This window comes from Diaphorina citri, unplaced genomic scaffold, assembly GCF_000475195.1.
Source record: "Diaphorina citri unplaced genomic scaffold, Diaci psyllid genome assembly version 1.1 scaffold437, whole genome shotgun sequence".
Taxonomy (NCBI): Eukaryota; Metazoa; Arthropoda; class Insecta; order Hemiptera; family Psyllidae; genus Diaphorina; species Diaphorina citri.
In genome coordinates this window covers 125,259-148,241 of record NW_007377872.1, presented here as the reverse complement: position 1 = coordinate 148,241, position 22,983 = coordinate 125,259, and the positions used below count along the sequence as shown (strand labels likewise).

The window sequence follows — 22,983 nt, the reverse complement described above, 5'->3', positions numbered from 1 at the left end:
TTCACGTGAGGGCTAGTTTCCCTACAATTAAAACATAGGAAAACTAGCCCTCAAAATAATACTTTTCAGGACATGTTCAGTAATAGTAGCCCAGTTCACCCAGATCTTAATGCCAGTTCTCACTGGTCGTTCGGAAAAAAAAAAATTCGTGTCGTATGTAGTGGGAACACTCTCATTTAAATTACATTGCCTACTTACACATTCGGACATTTGGAAAAATTCGGATGACGACAAGTGGGAATATTCAGTAGTAGTAGCAGCAGCCCGATTTTACACAGGTCTTACTCAATATACAGCGTGGCCAGGAACGTTCTTAATTTCCATCTCAATATACAGGGTGTTCCAGGAACGTTCTAACAGAATTTCCATCTATTACCACACTCATTACACAACACAAACGTTGTCATCGGCTCGTCGGCACTTCGCGTTTGTACCTGAAAAATACGAATAAATAACAAATTTGAGATTATTTTGAAAAAGGTTCGGGTTTGTACCTGAAAAATACGAATAAATAACAAATTTGAGATTATTTTGAAAAAGGTTCGGGTTTGTACCTGAAAAATAAAGAATAAAACGTCATCAAGTGTGACTTGGCGTTCAATTTGATTCGGGATGTGCTCGAGATTGTTCCGATAGCGCCGAATTGTCCTTTTCAAGAAGGTAACGATTGATGATTGATCTTGAGCTCACCTAGTTATTGAGCAGACGAAGTGAATTCCAAGTTCTAACTGAACTCTTGTTCCTTTAGTTTGTTGTCATCAAGTGTGACTTGGCGTTCAATTTGATTCGGGATGTGCTCGAGATTGTTCCGATAGCGCCGAATTTTCCTTTCCAAGAAGGTAAACTATTCATATTGAACGAACGGAGAAAAAGTTATTAATTAGATATTCAATTAATTAAATGAGTTCCAAGTTTTAACACAGCGATTTTCCTTTTAGTTTGTTTCACCAATTAACCAAAACTCTTGAACTCTAAAGGTGTGTCCTATTTTGATTAAATAAGCAAAAATACGCATTTTGGGGCAAATTGGGCCTCCTGAAATTGTTTTCCAATAACTCCCGAACGAATGAATAGTTCACTTTTGATAGAATTTTGCAAAAATGTTAATAATATTCGTCATTCAGATTTTGAACCCAATTAGGTCTTTAAGAGTATTTTTTTTTATTTATTTTTTACTTTTTTAATTTGTATCCTATTCTTTCCCTCGTTTGCAGACACTCCGTTGGAGATGTACGGCTGGGGCGTGGTTAACAAACACAATGATCGTAGCATTCGGCTCCGTAAATACACCACCTACACGCAGGACATCACAACCTGCCAGAATGAACACATCAATATAACCGCTACACATCACATCTGTACGTACAACAGAGCCAGTCAAAGCTACAAGGGAGATTCTGGAGCACCTGCACTGTACACGATGCCGAGGAAAAGGTGCCACAAACCAGGTTCTAGAACCTTAAAAAACATCAAAAGCATTAGACTAGAAATTGAATATCTCCTCACTCACTGATATTATTATGCCGAAAGACTCTCAACACAAAGTGTCAAAGAAAAACAAAATAAAGAACAAAGACAGTGGATACAGAGTAAGTAAAGTTGCCAACATACAAATAATGGATATCGTCCACAACTGTAGTCAAGAGAACGTACTGAGTGATCAAATAGTAGACACCAATGTAACAATAGGTAGGACGGAAGAAGACGCCAATGTAACAATAGATAGAACAGAAGATGAACATAATATAACTGAGGAAACTATCCACCCAAGTGAAGATCCTACAAGCGCCACTGATGAAGTCTCAGATGCGATAAAGATAGATCCAATAGTCCCCAACATGCCCAGCCTAACATTATCAGATGCGATAGTAATGATGAATAACAAATTTGCGAAGAAAATGGCAGCAATAAATGATAATACAAATACAAGTGTACAAGATGACAACATGGAAGTTTCTCCAGCAACAAATAGAAAACCAGAAGTAGGAGAGGATTTAGTTAAAAATGAAAATATGGAAAGTGTATCTGACGCTATGATAACTACTGAATATGCTGGGAGTTACATGGGCGAAAGCAATAGTTCAGACAATGAATCCAAAAAGTATGAGAACGAAAACAATATCATAAATCAGCAGGGTAGCCATGAGAAATCAAGGATCATTATTATATCTCCAAGTTATAGTCAATTGCACAGAACAGAAATTGATAAAGTTCCACCTCAAATAGACAACAACAATCCGTTGGAAACAAACAGTAATGCAAACTCCCTCGCCAATCAATTCTTTTCAAGCCAAGATAGTAAAATAAGCGAACCTGATATGACACGGAATTCTGACCAAATTGTTGGTCCAATGGATAACACAAGTCAAAATTCAATAAAGGAAACTTCTTCAAACACAAATACACGGTAAGTTGAGGGGTAAGATTCTTCCCTTAGAAGAGGGTATGTATTGAAGGATTTCTGGAATATGACCAAATCCAGAATCCCAAAAAATAATAACAGGAAACGGAAATTGTAAATACGGCAACTCATGTTTCTAGAATTTTCTATTCCTATTTAGATTATTTGAATGAGATGAGAGAATTCGAAAACAATCTAACGAAAACTTTCCTCTCAACAGACAACAAAACAATACAACGAACGACGAAATAGACAATAATGTTCAATCCAGTCCTATTTAGATTATTTGAATGAGATGAGAGGATTCGAAAACAATCTAACGAAAACTTTCCTCTCAACAGACAACAAAACAATACAACGAACGGCGAAATAGACAATAATGTTCAATCCAACATACCAGACAATCCCAGATTGTTCTATGAAACTTCGGGAGATATTCCGATGAATGAAACATTCCTATTTAGATTATTTGAATGAGATGGGAGGATTCGAAAACAATCTAACGAAAACTTTCCTCTCAACAGACAACAAAACAATACAACGAACGACGAAATAGACAATAATGTTCAATCCAACATACCAGACAATCCCAGATTGTTCTATGAAACTTCGGGAGATATTCCGATGAATGAAACAGAGACCGAGAGTGGAATAAAGGAAAGAGAAGATCTACTTCAAAAACACATCAAAGAGCATAGGGAATCGCCCAATGAAAACAAACGTGAGTAACTAGTACATAGGTACCTAACAAAGCGAAATGACTGCAGACTACATGAAAACGAAGTAAAATTTAGAGTAGATAGAGGAAAAACTTCAACACAGCGCAATCTCCGTCACTCAGCGCGTATACTAGACTTACACCCTGGGGTTTCCGGGGTTCAATACCTTAGTACATAGGTACCTAACAAAGCGAAATGACTGCAGACTACAGGAAAACGAAGTAAAATTTAGAGTAGATAGAGGAAAAACTTCAACACATCGCAAACTCCGTCACTCAGCGCGTATACTAGACTTACACCCTGGGGTTTCCGGGTTCAATTCCCGGCGGAATCGGGGTCTCGATGTCAACTGTCTCTTGGAAAGGTAGGTAGGTAGACAAACACGACTTCATTGACACATGCAAAAGCACAATCCATAAAACCAAAACTGAACATCTTTCAGGAAAGAAAAACCGTCGTGGAGAGCTACGGAAAGAAAGTTATAGTGGGGATTACGAGTTTCCATTTGGACACGTTTGTAGTGCTTACGAACATTACGGAAGAATATTATCGGTTTGTATACGATGTTATTAACATGACGTAGAGCCAAAGGACGGTACAAAGGACTTAAGAAACACACTACCATCACGTCACGTCATGTGAAGTCATGGGGAGTCATAAAGATGTAGTTCAAAGTTTTCTCATGATATTGTAGGTAATTTCATTCAGGACAGCCACACTACTATCACGTCACGTCACCTGACGGTAGTGTGTTTCTACTTTTACCATCTACACTACCATCATGTCACGTCACGTGAAGTCATGGGGAGTCATAAAGATGTAGTTCAAAGTTGTCCCATGATATTGTAGGTAATTTCATTCAGGACAGCCACACTACTATCACGTCACGTCACCTGACGGTAGTGTGTTTCTACTTTTACCATCCTTTGAGATCAAACCCGTCACACGGGCAAAAGACCATTTCCCCCCTGAAATTCCTTTAGAATCGTGTCCAAACCAAGTAGAGTTGTATTCGATTATATGACTTTCAATTCAGTCATCATACGAAATTTCTCTTTGGACTGGCAGCGGGTGTGGTAGGGGGCCTTTGTCCAAACTAATCCAAAGAGAAATTTCGTGTGATGACTGAATTAAAAGTCACAGAATCGAATATAACTCAGGTGAAATAGGAAAACATAACACTAGATTTAACCAATAACTTATATAAAAAATTGAGGAGAAAAATCATTACTTTATTGTTTAACCTAACAATTGTATGCAAATGTCAAATTCAGTCATCATACGAAATTTCTCTTTGGACTAGTTTGGACTGGCAGCGGGTGTGGTAGGGGGCCATTGTCCACAGCCTAACAATATCAGATGCGATAGCAATGATGAATAACAAATTTGCGAAGAAAATGGCAGCAATAAATGATAATACAAATACAAGTGTACAAGATGACAACATGGAAGTTTCTCCAGCAACAAATAGAAAACCAGAAGTAGGAGAGGATTTAGTTAAAAATGAAAATATGGAAAGTGTATCTGACGCTATGATAACTACTGAATATGCTGGGAGTTACATGGGCGAAAGCAATAGTTCAGACAATGAATCCAAAAAGTATGAGAACGAAAACAATCAGCTAAACAATTTGTTAGTAAAAATTCAGCAGATACAAGGTGAAAAAAATACGCACAGCTGAAAAATCATACAGGTTAACAACAAGACAAATAAATACATAGCAAATAATAAATACAGTTGTATCATGTACAAAAACACGTACAGGGTGGATTTCACCCATATTTTTTCAGTCCTCACAACTCCTGTTAAGCTACAGCCAGTTAAGTCCCATTTAATTTGTACAGGCTTAATAGGGCTGTCAAGCTAACAACCTGTTAAGTTCCATTTAATTTGTATAGGCTGTTAAGCTAACAGGCTGTTGGGGGCTGAAAAGAAGGTTGGTGAAACCTTCCAATAGGGTGTATTGTGAGGTTCTAACAACAAGGACCACATACAGGGTGTTACCGTGAAGTTCTAACAACAAGGACCACATATCCCACACTCATGTGAAGCAATCAGTAACAAGAGCAATAGATCAACACAAACACATTACACCGTATGTTTGCATTATTCATGTGATACAATCAGTAGCAACAGAACAAATGACAGTAATAATTCAACACGAGCACACTACACTGTACTCTTGAACGATTTGTATAAAATCAATTATACAACAAATAGTAATAGACCGATAGGAACAGCACATTTGGAGTGTCACTTTGATGATACAAAACGCGACAGAGGGGAAGCACCAAATGCTACCAAATTCGTCAAAGGAGAAGCACCAAATGCTACCACATTCGTCAAAGGTTCTTCAATCTCCACCGCCCAGAATGCAAACTCCCTTGGTTTAGCTCCGAATAGTAGCTCCCTTGGTTTACCCCAAAACGTAAGCTTGTCTGAAAAACATACTTGTGGCAATACCATATATCGCCGTCCCAGACCCAGTCACCCTATTGCAAAAACAGCAACATATGTTTTACGAGCAATACCAACTGTGCCAAGACAAAGCTGCCTTGGTTTACCCCAAAACGTAAGCTCGTCTGAAAGACATACTTGTGGCAATACCATATACCATATATCGCCGTCCCAGACCCAGTCACCCTATTGCAAAAACAGCAATATATGTTTTACGAGCAATACCAACTGTGCCAAGACAGCTTTGTGTTGTAAAGTTATAAATCAAGAACACGTGATCAGGTGCGTTAGGAATTCTAGCTTACATTTGGCAGCTTACATTTCTAGCTTACACTTGGCAGCTTACAATTCTGGCACACACTCGTCACTCCCAGAGCCGAATGGCAAGTTTTCTCAAAAGACAAACTTGAATACGATCAACAATATAATAAAATAAATAAATGAAGTTTATCGTACGTGGGATACCTACTGGTTTTATCACCTCGAAGGGTTTTTCGCCATACCTTCAATAGTTTGAACATGTGGAAATCATTAGTAGTCCATGTTCTGATAGGTTTTAACATATTCCTTAACAGAGCTCAAGATATCAATGGTAGTCATCAAGATATCAACGATATTCCAGTCGATGGAAAAAGTCAATCGGACAAGTTATCTAAATTAGTCAAAAATAGAAACCAAATGGACAAATTGTACAAAGGAAACAGAAATCAGAGTGAAACTGACAATTTATTTGAAACAAGTGATAGTGGAAATCTAACAGACAGTTTACTTGAACATGAAACTCTAACGGACAATCTACCAGAAGTATTAGAACATCACAGCACAACGGACAATTTATTTGAAACAAGCAATAACAGTAGACATCTAACGGACAATTTGCATAAACATAACAATCTAACAGACAAATTACCAGATCTACAACGCCAGGAAACTTTTCCTTATCTTTATGTATGTAAATAATAGACTAACAGTAGAACGTAGGAAGTAGAATAGATCTCCCTACCTACCTCTTGTTCGCCTTTCTTATTTACAAGTACGAATAAGTAGGTTAGGTTGTTACCACATACTTCTGAATAAAAGCTATTTTTTTCCTTCTTGATTGCGAAAGTAGGTAAGTTAAATATTTCTAGATAAGTGGTAACATTAACTTATTAACACGAAGTTACCGAGGCAGCCATCAAGATATTAACTTATTTGTCCTTCTTTAAAATTTCTAGGGGTTCTAACTTGTTTGTCCTTCTTTGAAATTTCTAGGGGTTCTAACTTATTTGTCCTTCTTTGAAATTTCTAGGGATTATAACTTGTTTGTCCTTCATTAAAATTTCTAGGGGTTCTAACTTGTTTGTCCTTCTTTAAAATTTCTAGGGGTTCTAACTTGTTTGTCCTTCTTTAAAATTTCTAGGGGTTCTAACTTGTTTGTCCTTCTTTGAAATTTCTAGGGGTTCTAACTTGTTTGTCCTTTTTTTTAAATTTCTAGGGGTTCTAACTTATTTGTCCTTCTTTGAAATTTCTAGGGGTTCTAACTTGTTTGTCCTTTTTTAAAATTTCCAGGGGTTCTCATCACCCGTCACCACATTCAGGTTCTAACTTGTTTGTCCTTCTTTGAAATTTCTAGGGGTTCTAACTTGTTTGTCCTTTTTTAAAATTTCCAGGGGTTCTCATCACCCGTCACCACATTCTAACTGCGGGCCACTGTCTCCCCCGTTCGGTGCCTCGGTTCCTCCAATACACCAACTACGAATAAGTAGGTTAGGTTGTTGCCGTTGCCACATACTTCTGAATAAAAGCTTTTTTTTCCTTCTTGATTGCAAAAGTAGGCAAGTTAAATACTTCTCAATATAAATGGTACATAATTAACATTAACTTAATAACACGAAGTTACCGAGGCATCCATCAAGATACATACATATTAACCTATTTGTCCTTCTTCTTTGAAATTTTCAGGGGTTCTCATCACCCGTCACCACATTCTAACTGCGGGCCACTGTCTCCCCCGTTCGGTGCCTCGGTTCCTCCAATACACCAACTATTATATCGCCTGGGGCGGGAACAGCAACAGTCAATACATCGACGACAGAATCACCCGGCGCGCCGAAATCTCCGACACAAATTTCAAGTCCGGGGAGCAGATTCGAACCTGCAACCACTGGTATAAGCATCCGGAGCAGGACAGCTTGCGGTTCATTTACGACATTGGTGTCATCAAGGTTGATCAGGTGCGTTAGGAATTCTAGCTTACACTTGGCAGCTTACATTTCTGGCACACACTCGTCACTCCCAGAGCCGAATGGCAAGTTTTCTCAAAAGACAAACTTGAATACGATCAACAATACAACTGAAACCCTTGGCAGCTTACATTTCTAGCTTACACTCGGCAGCTTACAATTCTGGCACACACTCGTCACTCCCAGAGCCGAATGGCAAGTTTTCTCAAAAGACAAACTTGAATACGATCAACAATACAACTGAAACCCAAATAAATATTACTGAGACCGAGTTTTTACAAAGAACAAACTTCAATACAACGATCTCCAATGCTACAAAAACAAATACGGAGGCCGATAAGTTCGCGGAAAGAAATTACGTTTGTTCCCAAAACGGTGAAGATGGATTCGCGGAAGATTACGATTGTTCACAAACCGGCTGAGACCGAGTTTTTACAAAGAACAAACTTCAATACAACGATCTCCAATGCTACAAAAACAAATACTGAGGCCGATGAGTTCGCGGAAAGAAATTACGTTTGTTCCCAAAGCGGTGAAGATGGATTCGCGGAAGATTACGATTGTTCACAAACCGGTGAGTCCGATGTGGAGAGCTACGGAAAGAAAGTTATAGTGGGGATTACGAGTTTCCATTTGGACACGTTTGTAGTGCTTACGAACATTACGGAAGAATATTATCGGTTTGTATACGATGCTATTAACATGACGTAGAGCCAAAGGACGGTACAAAGGACTTAAGAAACACACTACCATCACGTCACGTGAAGTCATGGGGAGTCATAAAGATGTAGTTCAAAGTTTTCCCATGATATTGTAGGTAATAAATAGAAGAAGAAAAAACGAAGAAGATGTCAAAACGAAAAGAAGTTTTAGTTGAAAATCGGAGGATTCTTATTTTCTTTCGCGATTTTTCCCCATAAAAGTGATATATACATATATATAAAAAAAAAAATCGGAAGAGAGAAAAATTTGGAAACAATAACTACTAATGCTCAGTGGCTCAGTCCTTAGTACATACGGAAACCTCCAATCCCTAATCACCTACAAGGGAGGAAAAAATCCTTGGGTCTAGCCTATCCTATCCAACAGTAATACATGGGTCTGATCACTTGATTGTGGGTAAAAAGAAACTGATAATACAAAAACAGTCAGGTCTACTCACTTGATTGTAGGTACAGTTCCGTTTCTTGCATTTGCCGCACTTGAGGAGATCTGTCTTGGTTCCCTGTACGGTAGCTAGCTGTGCGTCGTCAATTGATTCCTTGATGAATTTATTTCTCAACGTCTTCATCTCGTCGTTAGCCATTTCCTAGAACACCAGCGGAGAGTAAGTAAAGAAATGCAATTTCTATGTGTTATTATGTCACAATTTTTGTTGCTCACTGCAACATTGTAGGATTTACCAAATATCTCAATCTCAACACCAATGTTTACCTAGGTACCATGCTGGCACCGGTCACTATGTGCTAAAATATTACATAGCTGCTCATTTACTCAGCCATACAATGATAACATTGCTGGACATTGCAGTCTGGCTTTCAAGATGAGATGTTTTGTAGGAGGTTCATCTTGAGCTCTATTCCCATAGATACCCAGATTACCCAGGTATCTATGGGAATAGAATCTAAGGAGTGCGGTAGTGCTCTGCCCCGTGAACTCAAGAAAAATTGACAGCTAGAATATACCCTGCTCATACTGCCAGATTGAGACTGAAAAGTCATGTTACTTTTGCAGTCTAGTAAATTTCAAGAACAGTGCACAAGTTATATTCAGATTTTGAGGAACTGCTGAATGAAGGAATTGAAAAGAAAATGAATCTGGTAGATAGGTATAATGTTTTGGTAAAGTAAAAAGGGCCAAAATAGATTATTTGTTAAACATAGAGTGGTCTAATTTAAGAAGTACCTATCAGTATATTGTGTTATATTGTATTAAGGCCAAAATAGATTATTTGTTAAACATAGAGTGGTCTAATTTAAGAAGTACCTATCAGTATATTGTGTTATATTGTATTAACACAAACTTAATAATAAGGTAATCTTAAAGTCTTCTTTGAAGTTACTTATTTTCAACATTAATAACCAAAGAGACATTTCGTGTGATGACTGAATTAAAAGTCACAGAATCGAATATAACTCAGGTGAAATAGGAAAAGATAACATAACTAGATTTAACCAATAACTTATATAAAAAATTGAGGAGAAAAATCATTACTTTATTGTTTAACCTAACAATTGTATGCAAATGTCAAATGAAAAGAAAGAGGAAAATGGTATATAAACATTTTGCAAATGAAATAACTTACCCCCGAGGCCAAAAATTGAGTTTAAACTCGCATATTTAATTCTCGGATTAAGCAATCTGTTGATTTTTAAAAATTTAAAAAAAAAAAAAAAAAAAAAAAACTTAAAGAAAAAATTCGGACATTTGGAAAAATTCGGATGACGACAAGTGGGAATATTCAGTAGTAGTAGCAGCAGCCCGATTTTACACAGGTCTTACTCAATATACAGCGTGGCCAGGAACGTTCTTAATTTCCATCTCAATATACAGGGTGTTCCAGGAACGTTCTAACAGAATTTCCATCTATTACCACACTCATTACACAACACGAACGTTGTCATCGGCTCGTCAGCACTTCGCGTTTGTACCTGAAAAATACGAATAAATAACAAATTTGAGATTATTTTGAAAAAGGATCGGGTTTGTACCTGGAAAAATAAGAATAAAATGCCACAATATAATATAAAGTGGGTACAATAGTCCTACATACTGGACTCCAGACACAGGAATTTCGTTTCGAAAGTCCCCCATTTCAATGGGCTTTACAAAATATGTGAAATGTAGAAGTTATGAAATAGGTAACTACAAAACTTATTACCTTTATATGATACAATGGATACACGTTCTAGGATTATAACCTAGGATGTCTAATATAAACATATTTAATAATATGTGAAATGTAGAAATTGATCCCAAAAAGAATCATGTTGATATCTCAATTATTCGCCAAGATGCATATCTTGGCGAATAATTGTTTTTGAAAATCCCTTTTTTTTTACTATTCAATGGAAATCAAAAACTTCAAAGTTGTTATACTCAAGGCTCAAATTTCTCGTCTTCAGGCCATAGATCATATCAAATGCAACAAAATGGGCAAAAGTCGGAGCTACTCAAAAACTGTCAAATATGGGTGGTAAGCTGGTAAGTGAAAATTACCATGTTAGTGGGTATACAATCGAAATTTAAGTACTGTACATCGACTCATGAAAGAAGAGTAAGAATGTTGTTCGTTTTAAAAAACAGTGTATTTCTCGTCTTCAGGCCATAGATCATATCAAATGCAACAAAATGGGCAAAAGTCGGAGCTACTCAAAAATGTCAAGTATGGGTGGTAGGTAAGTGAAAATTACCATGTTAGTGGGAATACAATCGAAATTTACTGTACGTCGACTCATGAAAGAAGAGGAAGAATGTTGTTCGTTTTAAAAAACAGTGTGATTGTTCAAAAAAGCATGGATGAAATGCATTGAATTAATCTTCTTTCGGGATTCGTTGTTTACGGTGTGTTTATGTATATTTCTCGTCTTCAGGCCATAGATCATATCAAATGCAACAAAATGGGCAAAAGTCGGAGCTACTCAAAAATGTCAAGTATGGGTGGTAAGCTAGTAAGTGAAAATTACCATGTTAGTGGGTATACAATCGAAATTTACTACACATCGACTCACGAAAGAAGAGTAAGAAATTAAGAATGTTGGTCGTTTTAAAAAACAGTGTAATTGTTCAAAGAAGCATGGATGAAATGCACTGAATTAATCTTCTTTCGGGATTCGTTGACCAATGGCTAAAACTTTGGATTTAGGCTCTAGGGATCTCAAAACATTTGACACTAAAAACTGACCATCGAAAATTTGACCCGATTACATTACTTTCCTTCCTATAGGATAAGGAAAGTAAAAAAGCATGGATGAAATGCACTGAATTAATCTTCTTTCGGGATTCGTTGTTTTATCAGCTAAAAAATTTGTTAGTGAAAATTCAGCAGATACGAGGTGAAAAAAGTACGCACAGCTGAAAAATCATACAGGTTAACAACAATACAATAATAATAATAAAGGAAGGACGGACTAAAAAAATGCAGTGTATCATGTACAAAAACAGGTACAGGGTGGATTTCACCCATATTTATTCAGTCCTCAGAACTCCTGTTAAGCTACAGCCAGTTAAGTTCCATTTAATTTGTACAGGCTTAATAGGGCTGTCAAGCTAACAACCTGTTACGTTCCATTTAATTTGTATAGGCTTAACATTTGTATAGGCTGTTAAGCTAACAGGCTGTTGGGGGCTGAAAACAAGGTTGGTGAAACCCTCCAAGAGGGTGTATTGTGAGGTTCTAACAACAAGGACCACATACAGGGTGTTACCGTGAAGTTCTAACAACAAGGACCACATACAGTGTGTTACCGTGAAGTTCTAACAGAATTTCCATCGGTTCCCACACTCATTACACAACACAAACGTGGTCATAGGCTCGTCAGCACTTCGCGTTTGAATCTGAGAAATGAGAGGGAAGTAATAAGAAGTATCCTGACAAATTATATTCAAGAATATGTTGTGAGCTCAGAGCTAACGACCCAGAAGTTATGAACAGTTACAGTAAATTTGCCACAGCAGCTGCTCAGCACCTGAACATTGAAATAGGAGAGTGTTACGCTCAGAAGAAAGCCCATCATGAACGGTACACTCTGCTTAGATCTGTGCATGTGGTGAAACGGTGCCGAGTCCAGTACGAAGTCAGAACATACTTCAGGTGGATGAACTTCCACAAGCTCACAGGTTCAACAGCGGATACTTTTCTGGAATATATTCAGCGTAATCTACCCGAGGGTGTTGCTTTGAAAGTCACGAAATATGAACTGCAGAAGTTGCCAAGTCACTTTGTGCCTCCAACCTTGCTGGAGTCTGGCAGCTCTGAAACCTCTGTAGAAGATGCTAAGTAGATTGGAAAATCCATACTTAATGTGACCCTCAGAACATACTTCAGGTGGATGAACTTCCACAAGCTCACAGGTTCAACAGCGGATACTTTCCTGGAATATATTCAGCGTAATCTACCCGAGGGTGTTGCTTTGAAAGTCACAAAATATGAACTGCAGAAGTTACCGAGTCACTTTGTGCCTCCAACCTTGCTGGAGTCTGGCAGCCCTGAAACCTCTGTAGAAGATGCTAAGTAGATTGGAAAATCCATACTTAATGTGACCATGCTCATTGTTAGAACTTTACAGAAAGGTTTATCCAGTCTCCTTTGTTCCTGTAAAATGGTTTTTACTTTTACCAATGATTACTTACCTACCTGAGAGAATAATAGATGGGGTCCATTTCCCTATTGAGAGCTAATAGTTGTCAGCCTTCGACAGAGAGCTTTCATATTCAATGGATTATTTTTGGGAAGTTCTAAGTAATTTATCTCAATCTCAACACCAATGTTTACCTAGGTACCATGCTGGCACCGGTCACTATGTGCTAAAATATTACATAGCTGCTCATTTTCCTTACGAGACTGAGTGGGTGCAACAGCCAGTCACGGAATCAATCATTTGCATGATACAAATTTTTTGACTCCGCTGGGAATCTCTTCTCACTATGTGCTAAAATATTACATAGCTGCTCATTTTCCTCACGAGACTGAGTGGGTGCAACAGCCAGTCACGGAATCAATCATTTGCACAATACAAATTTTTTGACTCCGCTGGGAATCTCTCTTCACTTTCGGGAGAGTAAGACCTTCATTGTTTTAGTTCCCACTATCAAACCTAAGGTTCGTTGTCGGAACGGCTGGCTTCTTCCTATCCTGTCTTCCTCCTCTCTTCAATTTTGGGATAAGACCTTGTTACAGTTCCCTTTATCAAACCTCTTACCTCGCCAGCCTAGTTAGCTTGGTTGGTAGCGCGTCTGCCTAGTAAGCGCTAGGCCGCGGGTTCGATTCCCGCCCGGGGCGGATTTTTTCCTGAACGGATAATGTTCGTTCTCGGAATGGCTGGCTTTCTTCTATCGTATCTTCTTTCTCTCTTAGATTTAGGGACGATAAGACCCTAGCAGTTACTTACAGTTCCCTATATCAGACCTCATTAAAAAAAACCCTTACCTCAGCAGTCATAGTGGCCAGTTTGGAAGCGGAGACTTTACAGAAAGGTTTATCCAGTCTCCTTTGTTCCTGTAAAATGGTTTTTACTTTTACCAATGATTACTTACCTACCTGAGAGAATATTAGATGGGGTCCATTTCCCTATTGAGAGCTAATAGTTGTCAGACTTAGACAGAGAGCTTTCATATTCAATGGATTATTTTTGAAAAGTTCTAAGTAATTCCATTATCATCTGTAGGTAGTTTTGGGGTCTGAGATATCAGGAGATCAATTCATAGACGATTTTTCCAGAACAGTAACTACTTACTTCAGAGGTTCTCAATGGTAGGTAGATAATAATTTTGAATGAAAGAATTGGAGCTTTACCACCTCTGTATCTCCGGAATTACCTCCTTGTTATTAAGACCTCAAAATTTCAGATACCTTACCTAAATAATATGTGCCCTGAATTTCAAAAGTTTATCTTAAGTTGGTCAGAAAAACCAATCAGGATAAAAACCAATATTATTCTTGTTTGAAAGTCTGTCTTCCTCCTCTCTTCAATTTTGGGATAAGACCTTGTTACAGTTCCCTTTATCAAACCTCTTACCTCGCCAGCCTAGTTAGCTTGTTTGGTAGCGCGTCTGCCTAGTAAGCGCTAGGCCGCGGGTTCGATTTTCGCCCGGGGCGAATTTTTTCCTAAACGGATAATGTTCGCTCTCGGAATGGCTGGCTTTCTCCTATCGTGTCTTCTTTCTCTCTTAGATTTAGGGACGATAAGGCCCTAACAGTTACAGTTCCCTATATCAGACCTATTTAAAAAAACCCTTACCTCAGCAGTCATAGTGGCCAGTTTGGAAGCGGAAATGGCCCCGAAGATGTAGTTCCTACTGAGCATGGGGTTTTTGGGATCTTTCAAGTTGGCTATTCTACTTCGCACGCGGTTCTTGTATCTGTTGTCTGTGTTTTTGAATTCGTTGTAAATAGCCTCCTCGAGTTCTGTGGCCAATTCTTCCAAACTGGCCAATCCGTCCATGTCCAAGTCTGAAAAGAAAAGAAAGAAAAGAAAAAAAAAGATTACAATAAAACTAATATAAGAATTTGACCCGATTACATTACTTTCCTTTCTATAGGATAAGGAAAGTAAAAACCTGTTTTCTATACCTATGTACCTACTTACAGGCGTTTTTTTTTCACCCCAAGGTACACACAGGTACTAAGGTAAGTTCTCTTTTATTTAGGTTTGACTGTAAAGTGAAAAAGTACCTCAGTTGTCCTAATAAGACCATTTGTGCAAAACAATTATTGGAATGTTAATTTTGGATTTTAGATCATACATTTTTTCTTTTCGAAAGTGGGGGGGAATTGAACTTGCAATGTTTGGGCTACCCTGACAAATTGTTTTACCAACAACAAAATCCCTGAACACAAACCTCCTACTTGGATGGAGTTCTGCAGCATTTCTCTGCACTTGAGCCGTACAGAATCAGTCAGGTTGTGTGATTTCTGAGGAGGATACTGAGTCACGGATGGTTTCTTGTCCTCTTTCTTTTCTTCCTTCGCTTCTTTCTTCTTGGATGAAGAATCCTTGTTGTTGGAAATTCCAGGAGGAGCTGGGAACAAAAAGATGAAGTTCATTGTACCTCTAGCCCCTGGATAGCTTCAAATTAAATTGATCCCAAGGGTAAAGAAAAGCTAGACCCTTGACAAATGGAGTGTTGATGAAGATAGCTAAGTAAGTATCATACACAAAAAATCCACCTAGAAGTGCAGAGACCAAGGGTTCCAAAAGCAAGTTCCACAAATCTGTAGATCCTATCTGTTGAACAAAGGATCAATCAAAGTTATCCTTGCCTCCCGAGAACGAACATTATCCCATCAGGATAAAATCCGCCCCGGGCGGGAATCGAACCCGCGGCCTAGCGCTTACAAGGCAGACGCACTACCAACTAAGCTAACTAGGCTGGTTTTTTTTTATGAAAACCACCTTTTTTTCCAGGAAGAAGAAGAGCTTCGCGCTATTCAAGAGAAAGAATGGGGCGGCATTCTGTCCTGGTTCAACCAGAGGTACAACACCTCCATTTCCTATTCCAACGATATCGCCGGACCCTCTGTAGACCCGAAAGACCGAGCCACCATTCAGAGGCATTTCCTATCGTACAACTTTGAAACTGTGATGGGCGTGAACTTTGCCGTGGAAACGTTGAAGAGTATTGTGCTAACCCTGGCCTGCATTGATAGGAAGCTTAGTATAGAGGAAGCAGTACACTTGAGTAAACTAGAGGAAGAATATCAGGTAAGGGCTGAAAATTGAACTCTTCATCTTTTTGTGCTCTTCTGGGGTTTGTTTCCGACGTCGTGTCACTTTTGGCACGGTTTACCGTAGAAAACTGACATTTAGATATGGATGCGTGTACATTTTTGGTCCATGGCATGAGGACGTGCTTGGGCTGTGAAATACACTGTTGCAGTACTCTTGGGAACACTGAAATTGCAGCAGTGCTCGTAAATTCATGGCGCTTAGCACAACTTTGTGACCCTTGATCCCTACAGTTAAACCTCTAGGTGGGCTTTTTGTGTGTGGTGCGAAGCTACTACTACTAGGTATTCAGTGGAAAATTTTAAAAAAATGTAAAAAACTAACACTAAAATTTTTTAAACTCCCACAAGGTTTTAAGGGAAAAAAAAAAAAAAAAAAAAAAAAAAAATGCATGTTCAATTTTATTTTATTGTGATTGTTACACCATTATACACAGTTTACAATTTTACATTTAGTTAAAATTGTAAATTGTGTTGGTCCTTATAATATAAGATAATCAAAGCTTGGTCTACAGATTCGTGTTAGAATGTCTGTTAACTTCCGATAATGCCCGGAGAATATTTGAACAGGATTTGAGTACAATTCAGAGGTTAACAAACATTTAAACGTCAGATTGTAGACTCGGGCCTTAAGGGTTAGCTAGGTACGATTTTTTTTTCAATAGTAATAATAATTATGCTTTATTTCTTTTTCAAATAAGAAAGAATAAGAAGAACAACAACATTAAACCTGCCTTTTTTTATTCAAATTTGTTTGTTTTTTTTTTTTTTTTTTTTTTTTTTTGGAAGCTGTAGGTAACTGTTGTCTTAGGAGAAAGCTAGCTGTTCCAAGAATAAAGCTTAACTGATTAAGAGAAGAGTTTGCCCCAGGTGGAAATTGAACCTATAACCTAGCACTTACTTACAAGGCAGATGCACTACCTTCTAAGCTAACTAGACTGACAATTGAAATCAATGAATTTTATGACATGACTTATAACTTATAATATAAGATTTTGGCCACATGTTTTGAACTTGAACCATCAACCTCCAAATATAAAGTCCACAGTGTAAACTGCTAGACATACAACAATAGTTAATGTTAAGATACAAACATGAAATCATGTTTAGAAGGTGGTATGCATTTCGAGGGCTATTCCACAAACCACAAACCTCACTAAAAAACTTCAAGAGGTTTATTTTTCAATGGTACACAGAATTTTCTGTATACAGAGGGAGAAATGTATTGTACCTCGCTAAAAAACTTCAAGAGGTTTATTTTTCAATGGTACACAGAATTTTCTGTATACAGAGGGAGAAATGTATTTTTAGATCATGGTTTTTAGATCAAGTACTTGTAGGCAGATAGACCACTTTCACTAGTTCAAAGATAAATAGGAATCACATCTACTATTTTTCACTTGAGGGCTAGTTTCCCTACAATTAAAACATAGGAAAACTAGCCCTCAAATACTACTTTTCAGGACATGTTCAGTAATAGTAGCCCAGTTCACCCAGGTCTTAAGGCCAGTTCTCACTGGTCGTTCGGAAAAAAATCGTGCCGTATGTAGTGGGAACACTCTCATTTAAATTACATTGCCTACTTACACATTTGGAAAAATTCGGATGACCGAAATGTATTTTTAGATCAAGTACTTGTAGGCGGATAGACCACTTTCACTAGTTCAAAGATAAATAGGAATCACATCTAACTTGCTTGCTGTATACATGTAACAAACAACTCACCGTTCCATCATCGTTGATCATTTTAGTTAGTGACTTCTGAATTTGGATGACCTCATCTTCCACGGACATGGTTACAAATCAAAGGATTAGCACCAGAACACCGGAAAAGCCGAAGAAAACCAGAAGATTTCCACCAAAATGACCAAAGTCACCAAAGTTTTAAAACCAACAGGCTAGATTTTCTTTCTTTTACTTAATACTTTCTATTAAACATTTATTGTAGGCGGATAGACCACTTTCACTAGTTCAAAGATAAATAGGAATCACATCTAACTTGCTTGTTGTTATACATGCAACAAACAACTCACCGTTCCATCATCATTGATCATTTTAGTTAGTGACTTCTGAATTTGGATGACCTCATCTTCCACGGACATGGTTACAGGTCAAAGGATTAGCACCAGAACACCGGAAAAGCCGAAGAAAACCAGAGGATTTCCACCAAAATGACCAATGTATTAAAACCAACAGGCTAGTTTAAACAACTCACCGTTCCATCATCGTTGATCATTTTAGTTAGTGACTTCTGAATTTGGATGACCTCATCTTCCACGGACATGGTTACAAGTCAAAGGATTAGCACCAGAACACCGGAAAAGCCGAAGAAAACCAGAAAATTTCCACCAAAATGACCCAAAGTTTAAAACCAACAGGCTAGATTTTCTATTTCTATTTTCTTTCTTTTACTTTCTATTAACCTAACGGACATGGTTACAAATCAAAGGATTAGCACCAGAACACCGGAAAAGCCGAAGAAAACCAGAAGATTTCCACCAAAATGACCAAAGTTTTAAAACCAACAGGCTAGAGGCTAGATTTTCTTTCTTTTACTTTCTATTAACCTCTCTTTTCAGTTTATTTACCGGTCAGTGTTGCCAGATTGCTCTCTTCTCATCCTCCAGATTTCAGACATTTTCTGTCCTCCAGATTATTTCAGTTTATTTACCGGTCAGTGTTGCCAGATTGCTCTCTTCTCATCCTCCAGATTTCAGACATTTTCTGTCCTCCAGATTAAATGTAAAATGTTCAAAAAATAATTTGCCCCTTACTGTTAGGTACTGCTCTAAGCTCTTACATTTCGAACTTTTGAAAATTCAAACTTCTAAATCGATGGATTTGTGTAGGTTTTATTTCAAAGGAAAAACGAATTAAGAAGTAAATTAAAATAAATGCGAAATTCATCTGGAGTTTTTTAAATTTTATCTGGAGGATAAATAGAAAAGTTTCAAAAGTTATCGTCATGTTATCGTCAGGACAATCTGGCAACATCGACTTCAAAACTCAAAAAAGATCTTTTTTAAAGTTAAAAAAACTATTTAAAATTTAACTAAAATTAATTAATTTAATTAATTACCTATTTAAAACTCAATTGGTAGAAACCTTTCATGAAGTAGTGAGAAATAGCTGTCCTCGTCCAGTCAGACAGTCAAGCAATCCAGTGATCAATAATGTTGAAGACAGCATGGAGGATATTACCACAAGCCTCCAGCATGTTTGTCGGAAAGCAGACAACTATGAGATATCCTAGGCTTATCAATTCAATACAAAGCTGTAAATACTCCGCACTAGGTAAGTTCAACCTAAATACTCATAGATAGAATTGCTAAGAAAGGCTTCTGAGCAGTGTGGACTGTGATCAACTGATCAGAGAGACTTGCTCAGCCATACAACGATAACATTGCTGGACATTGCAGTCTGGCTTTCAAGATGAGATATTTTGTAGGAGGTTCATCTTGAGCTATGGATACCTAGGTATTTATGGGAATAGAATCTAAGGAGTGTAGTAGTACTCCACCCCACCAAGAAAGTTTGACAGCTAGAATATACCCTGCTCACATTGAAAGAAAAGACTGAAAAGTCCCTTTACTCATGCAGTCTAGTGAATCTAGAGAATAGTGCACAGGCTATTCAGATTTTGAGCAGCTTTGGAATGAAAAAATAGAAGAAAATCTGGTAGACACAAAGTTTTGGCAAAGTAAAAAAGGCCAAAACAGGTTATTTGTTAAACATAGAGTGGTCTAATTTTAGCAGTACCTACCTTTTGTGTAATATTGTACTATCACAAACTTAATAATAAACAAGGCAATTTTTTCTTTGAATTTTTTTTTTATTTTTCAACAATAATCTCTTTCTCATACAAACAGAATAAAAGTTGAATAAAGAACAATGTTTTATCCATTCAATCAACTTTTCAAGTTGAACTTTTCAAAACAGGTTATTTGTTAAACATAGAGTGGTCTAATTTTAGCAGTACCTACCTTTTGTGTAATATTGTACTATCACAAACTTAATAAACAAGGCAATTTTTCTTTGAATTTTTTTATTTTTGTTGTTTGTTACGTTTAACGAGCTATTTAATTACTTGATTTTCTTTCTCATACAAACAGAATTAAAAGTTGAACAAAGAACAATGTTTTATTCATTCAATCAACTTTTCAAGTTGAACTTTTATCTGACTTTAGACCACTCTTGTTTACAGATGGGTCCTGGAGGTTATTGAATGGTTCAACTTCTACGGCAAACATTAGACACACTTTAGACCACTCTTGTTTACAGATGGGTCCCGGAGGTTATTGAATGGTTCAACTTCTACGGCAAACATTAGACATAGTACCTATCAGTATATTGTGTTATATTGTATTAACACAAACTTAATAATAAGGTAATCTTAAAGTCTTCTTTGAAGTTACTTATTTTCAACATTAATCTCTTTCTCATACAAACAGAATAAAAGTTGAATAAAGAACAATGTTTTATTTTTTAAATTAACTTTTCAAGTTAGTGAACTTTAATCTGACTTTAGACCACTCTTGTTTACAGATGGGTCCCAGAGGTTATTGAATGGTTCAACTTCTACGGCAAACATTAGACATTCTTCATCAGTCATTTCTCAGGAAAAAGAACCAGTAAGTACCTATCAGTATATTGTGTTATATTGTATTAACACAAACTTAATAATAAGGTAATCTTAAAGTCTTCTTTGAAGTTACTTATTTTTTGAATTAACTTTTCAAGTTAGTGAACTTTAATCTGACTTTAGACCACTCTTGTTTACAGATGGGTCCCGGAGGTTATTGAATGGTTCAACTTCTACGGCAAACATTAGACATTCTTCATCAGTCATTTCTCAGGAAAAAGAACCAGTGCAAGAATAAAGCTTAACTGATTAAGAAAAGAGTTTGCCCCAGGTGGAAATTGAACCTATAACCGAGCACTTACTTACAAGGCAGATGCACTACCTTCCAAGCTAACTAGACTGACAATTGAAATCAATGAATTTTATGACATGATTTTGGCCACATGATTTGAACTTAAACCATCAACCTCCAAATATAAAGTCCACAGTGCAAACTACTACACATACAACAATAGTTAATGTTAAGATACAAACATGAAATCACGTTTAGGAGGTAGTATGCATTTCATTCAAGTACCTGGGTTATCACAGCTCTAAAGAAATATTTAAATAAGTTGGTAGGTAGGTAGTAGGTACCTGATTGAATTCATCACAGTTAATTTGATTTTTTTTTCCTTTTATGATTAGAGTGCGCCCCTAAAATACCTACCTATTAAAATGTAGTTGGTAACTATTTACCCATTTTGTTTTTCCAAAACGTTCACACACTCCACAGAGAAACCCAAAAGGTTTTACAAGAAAGTCGGAATCCTCGAGAGTAATGGTGACTACGAGATCTCATTGGACCACAGGAAGCTTAAGACTCCAAATGGTGTGCTATTCAAAGTGTCCAGTGAGCCTCTAGCGTTGGCCATAGCTGCTGAATGGGATGCCCAGCATGAAACCATTCAGAGAAGTACCATGCACTTGGTAAGTCCTTGACAGTTTCCCCCCTTCTAAGTAAGTAGGTAACATTCTGGATATAACTAAATTACTAAAAGATTGTTTATTTGACTTCACAAGATAGACTAACTAAATAAGTACATTTTATCATAGTTGAAATTTTTTGCTTGTTAGGGAACGTTCCCAACACAGCAGTGTTTTCCCGTTGCTAACTGAACAGTGAAATATGGATTTCATCAGTTATGTGACTTGACATTTAAGCTATAGAAGAAGGTATAAACTTACACCGAATTCGTCTTCTTTATGCTACCATCAGATAATGACCTAATGGCCAAGTTCCCGACATTTGACGACAACAACAACAAAGTACATTTTATCATAGTTGAAATTTTTTGCTTGTTAGGGAACGTTCCCAACACAGCAGTGTTTTCCCGTTGCTAAGTGAACAGTGAAAGGATTTCCTCAGTTATGTGACTTGACATTTAAGCTATAAAAGAAGGTATAAACTTATACCGAATTCGTCTTCTTTATGCTACCATCAGAATTCTTATTTGACCTCTAAAATTGACCTCATTGCTTTGTAATTTCAGACCGCCATTTGTAACACAGTCATTGATAATCCCAACAGACTCACAAAGTTTGATCTCGTGCAGAATATAATCAATTTTCTAGACACGGATACTATTCTCTATCATGCCAATGTAAGTACGATTCTGTTGCAGTTTTCTATTTTATCGCCGCGCCGTAACGAGTGCAGTTAACTTGTTATCGCCGCTGATTCTCTAGGCTGGGATTTGATAATCCCAACAGACTCACAAAGTTTGATCTCGTGCAGAATATAATCAATTTTCTAGACACGGATACTATTCTCTATCATGCCAACGTAAGTACAATCCTGTTGCAGTTTTCTATTTTATCGCCACGCCGTAACGAGTGCAGTTAACTTGTTATCGCCGCTGATTCTCTAGGATCCAGAGTTTAGATTTTAAGAATCAAACCAGATAGGGATGGTGCAAGTTTTAAGTGTATCCGATTATGTGACTTTTTTTTAGTCAACATGGCTGAACCAATGAGATTCCGCTTTGGACGTCTACTCTTGCTCCACAAAGCAGAATCTCGCAAACTCATTGGTTCAGCCATGTTTGACTTTTAAGAAAAGTAACATAATCGAATACGGCTTTTCTAACGATTTTTTTTTTTTTTTTTTTTT

General features: G+C 37.3%; 2 protein-coding genes and 1 long non-coding RNA gene across 3 annotated transcripts in view; 1 reads left to right on the top strand and 2 right to left on the bottom strand.

The window, feature by feature from the left end:
• Positions 1–160: 160 nt before the first annotated feature.
• On the bottom strand, positions 161–18,185 carry LOC103508830 (transcription elongation factor S-II). The gene is made up of 6 exons (XM_026823323.1): positions 17,942–18,185; positions 15,632–15,749; positions 15,364–15,543; positions 14,763–14,974; positions 8,966–9,112; positions 161–434 (listed from the first exon to the last, which is right to left on the bottom strand). The coding sequence occupies exons 1-6, from the start codon at positions 18,041–18,043 to the stop codon at positions 354–356; spliced, it is 840 nt and encodes a 279-aa protein (XP_026679124.1). The 5' UTR covers positions 18,044–18,185; the 3' UTR covers positions 161–353.
• Positions 10,243–12,352, bottom strand: LOC113467250. The gene is made up of 2 exons (XR_003391397.1): positions 12,221–12,352; positions 10,243–10,454 (listed from the first exon to the last, which is right to left on the bottom strand). It is a non-coding gene; the product is annotated as an uncharacterized LOC113467250 (long non-coding RNA).
• A 1,061-nt stretch (positions 18,186–19,246) lies between the features above and the next one.
• LOC103508824 (ATP synthase mitochondrial F1 complex assembly factor 2) overlaps positions 19,247–22,983 on the top strand; it is a 23,172-nt gene continuing 19,435 nt past the window's right edge. Inside the window, exons 1-3 of the mRNA XM_008473400.3 lie at positions 19,247–19,543; positions 21,607–21,800; positions 22,364–22,474. Coding sequence (XP_008471622.1) covers positions 19,423–19,543; positions 21,607–21,800; positions 22,364–22,474 — 426 coding nt within the window. The 5' untranslated portion in view covers positions 19,247–19,422. The remainder of the gene's footprint in view (positions 19,544–21,606; positions 21,801–22,363; positions 22,475–22,983) is intronic.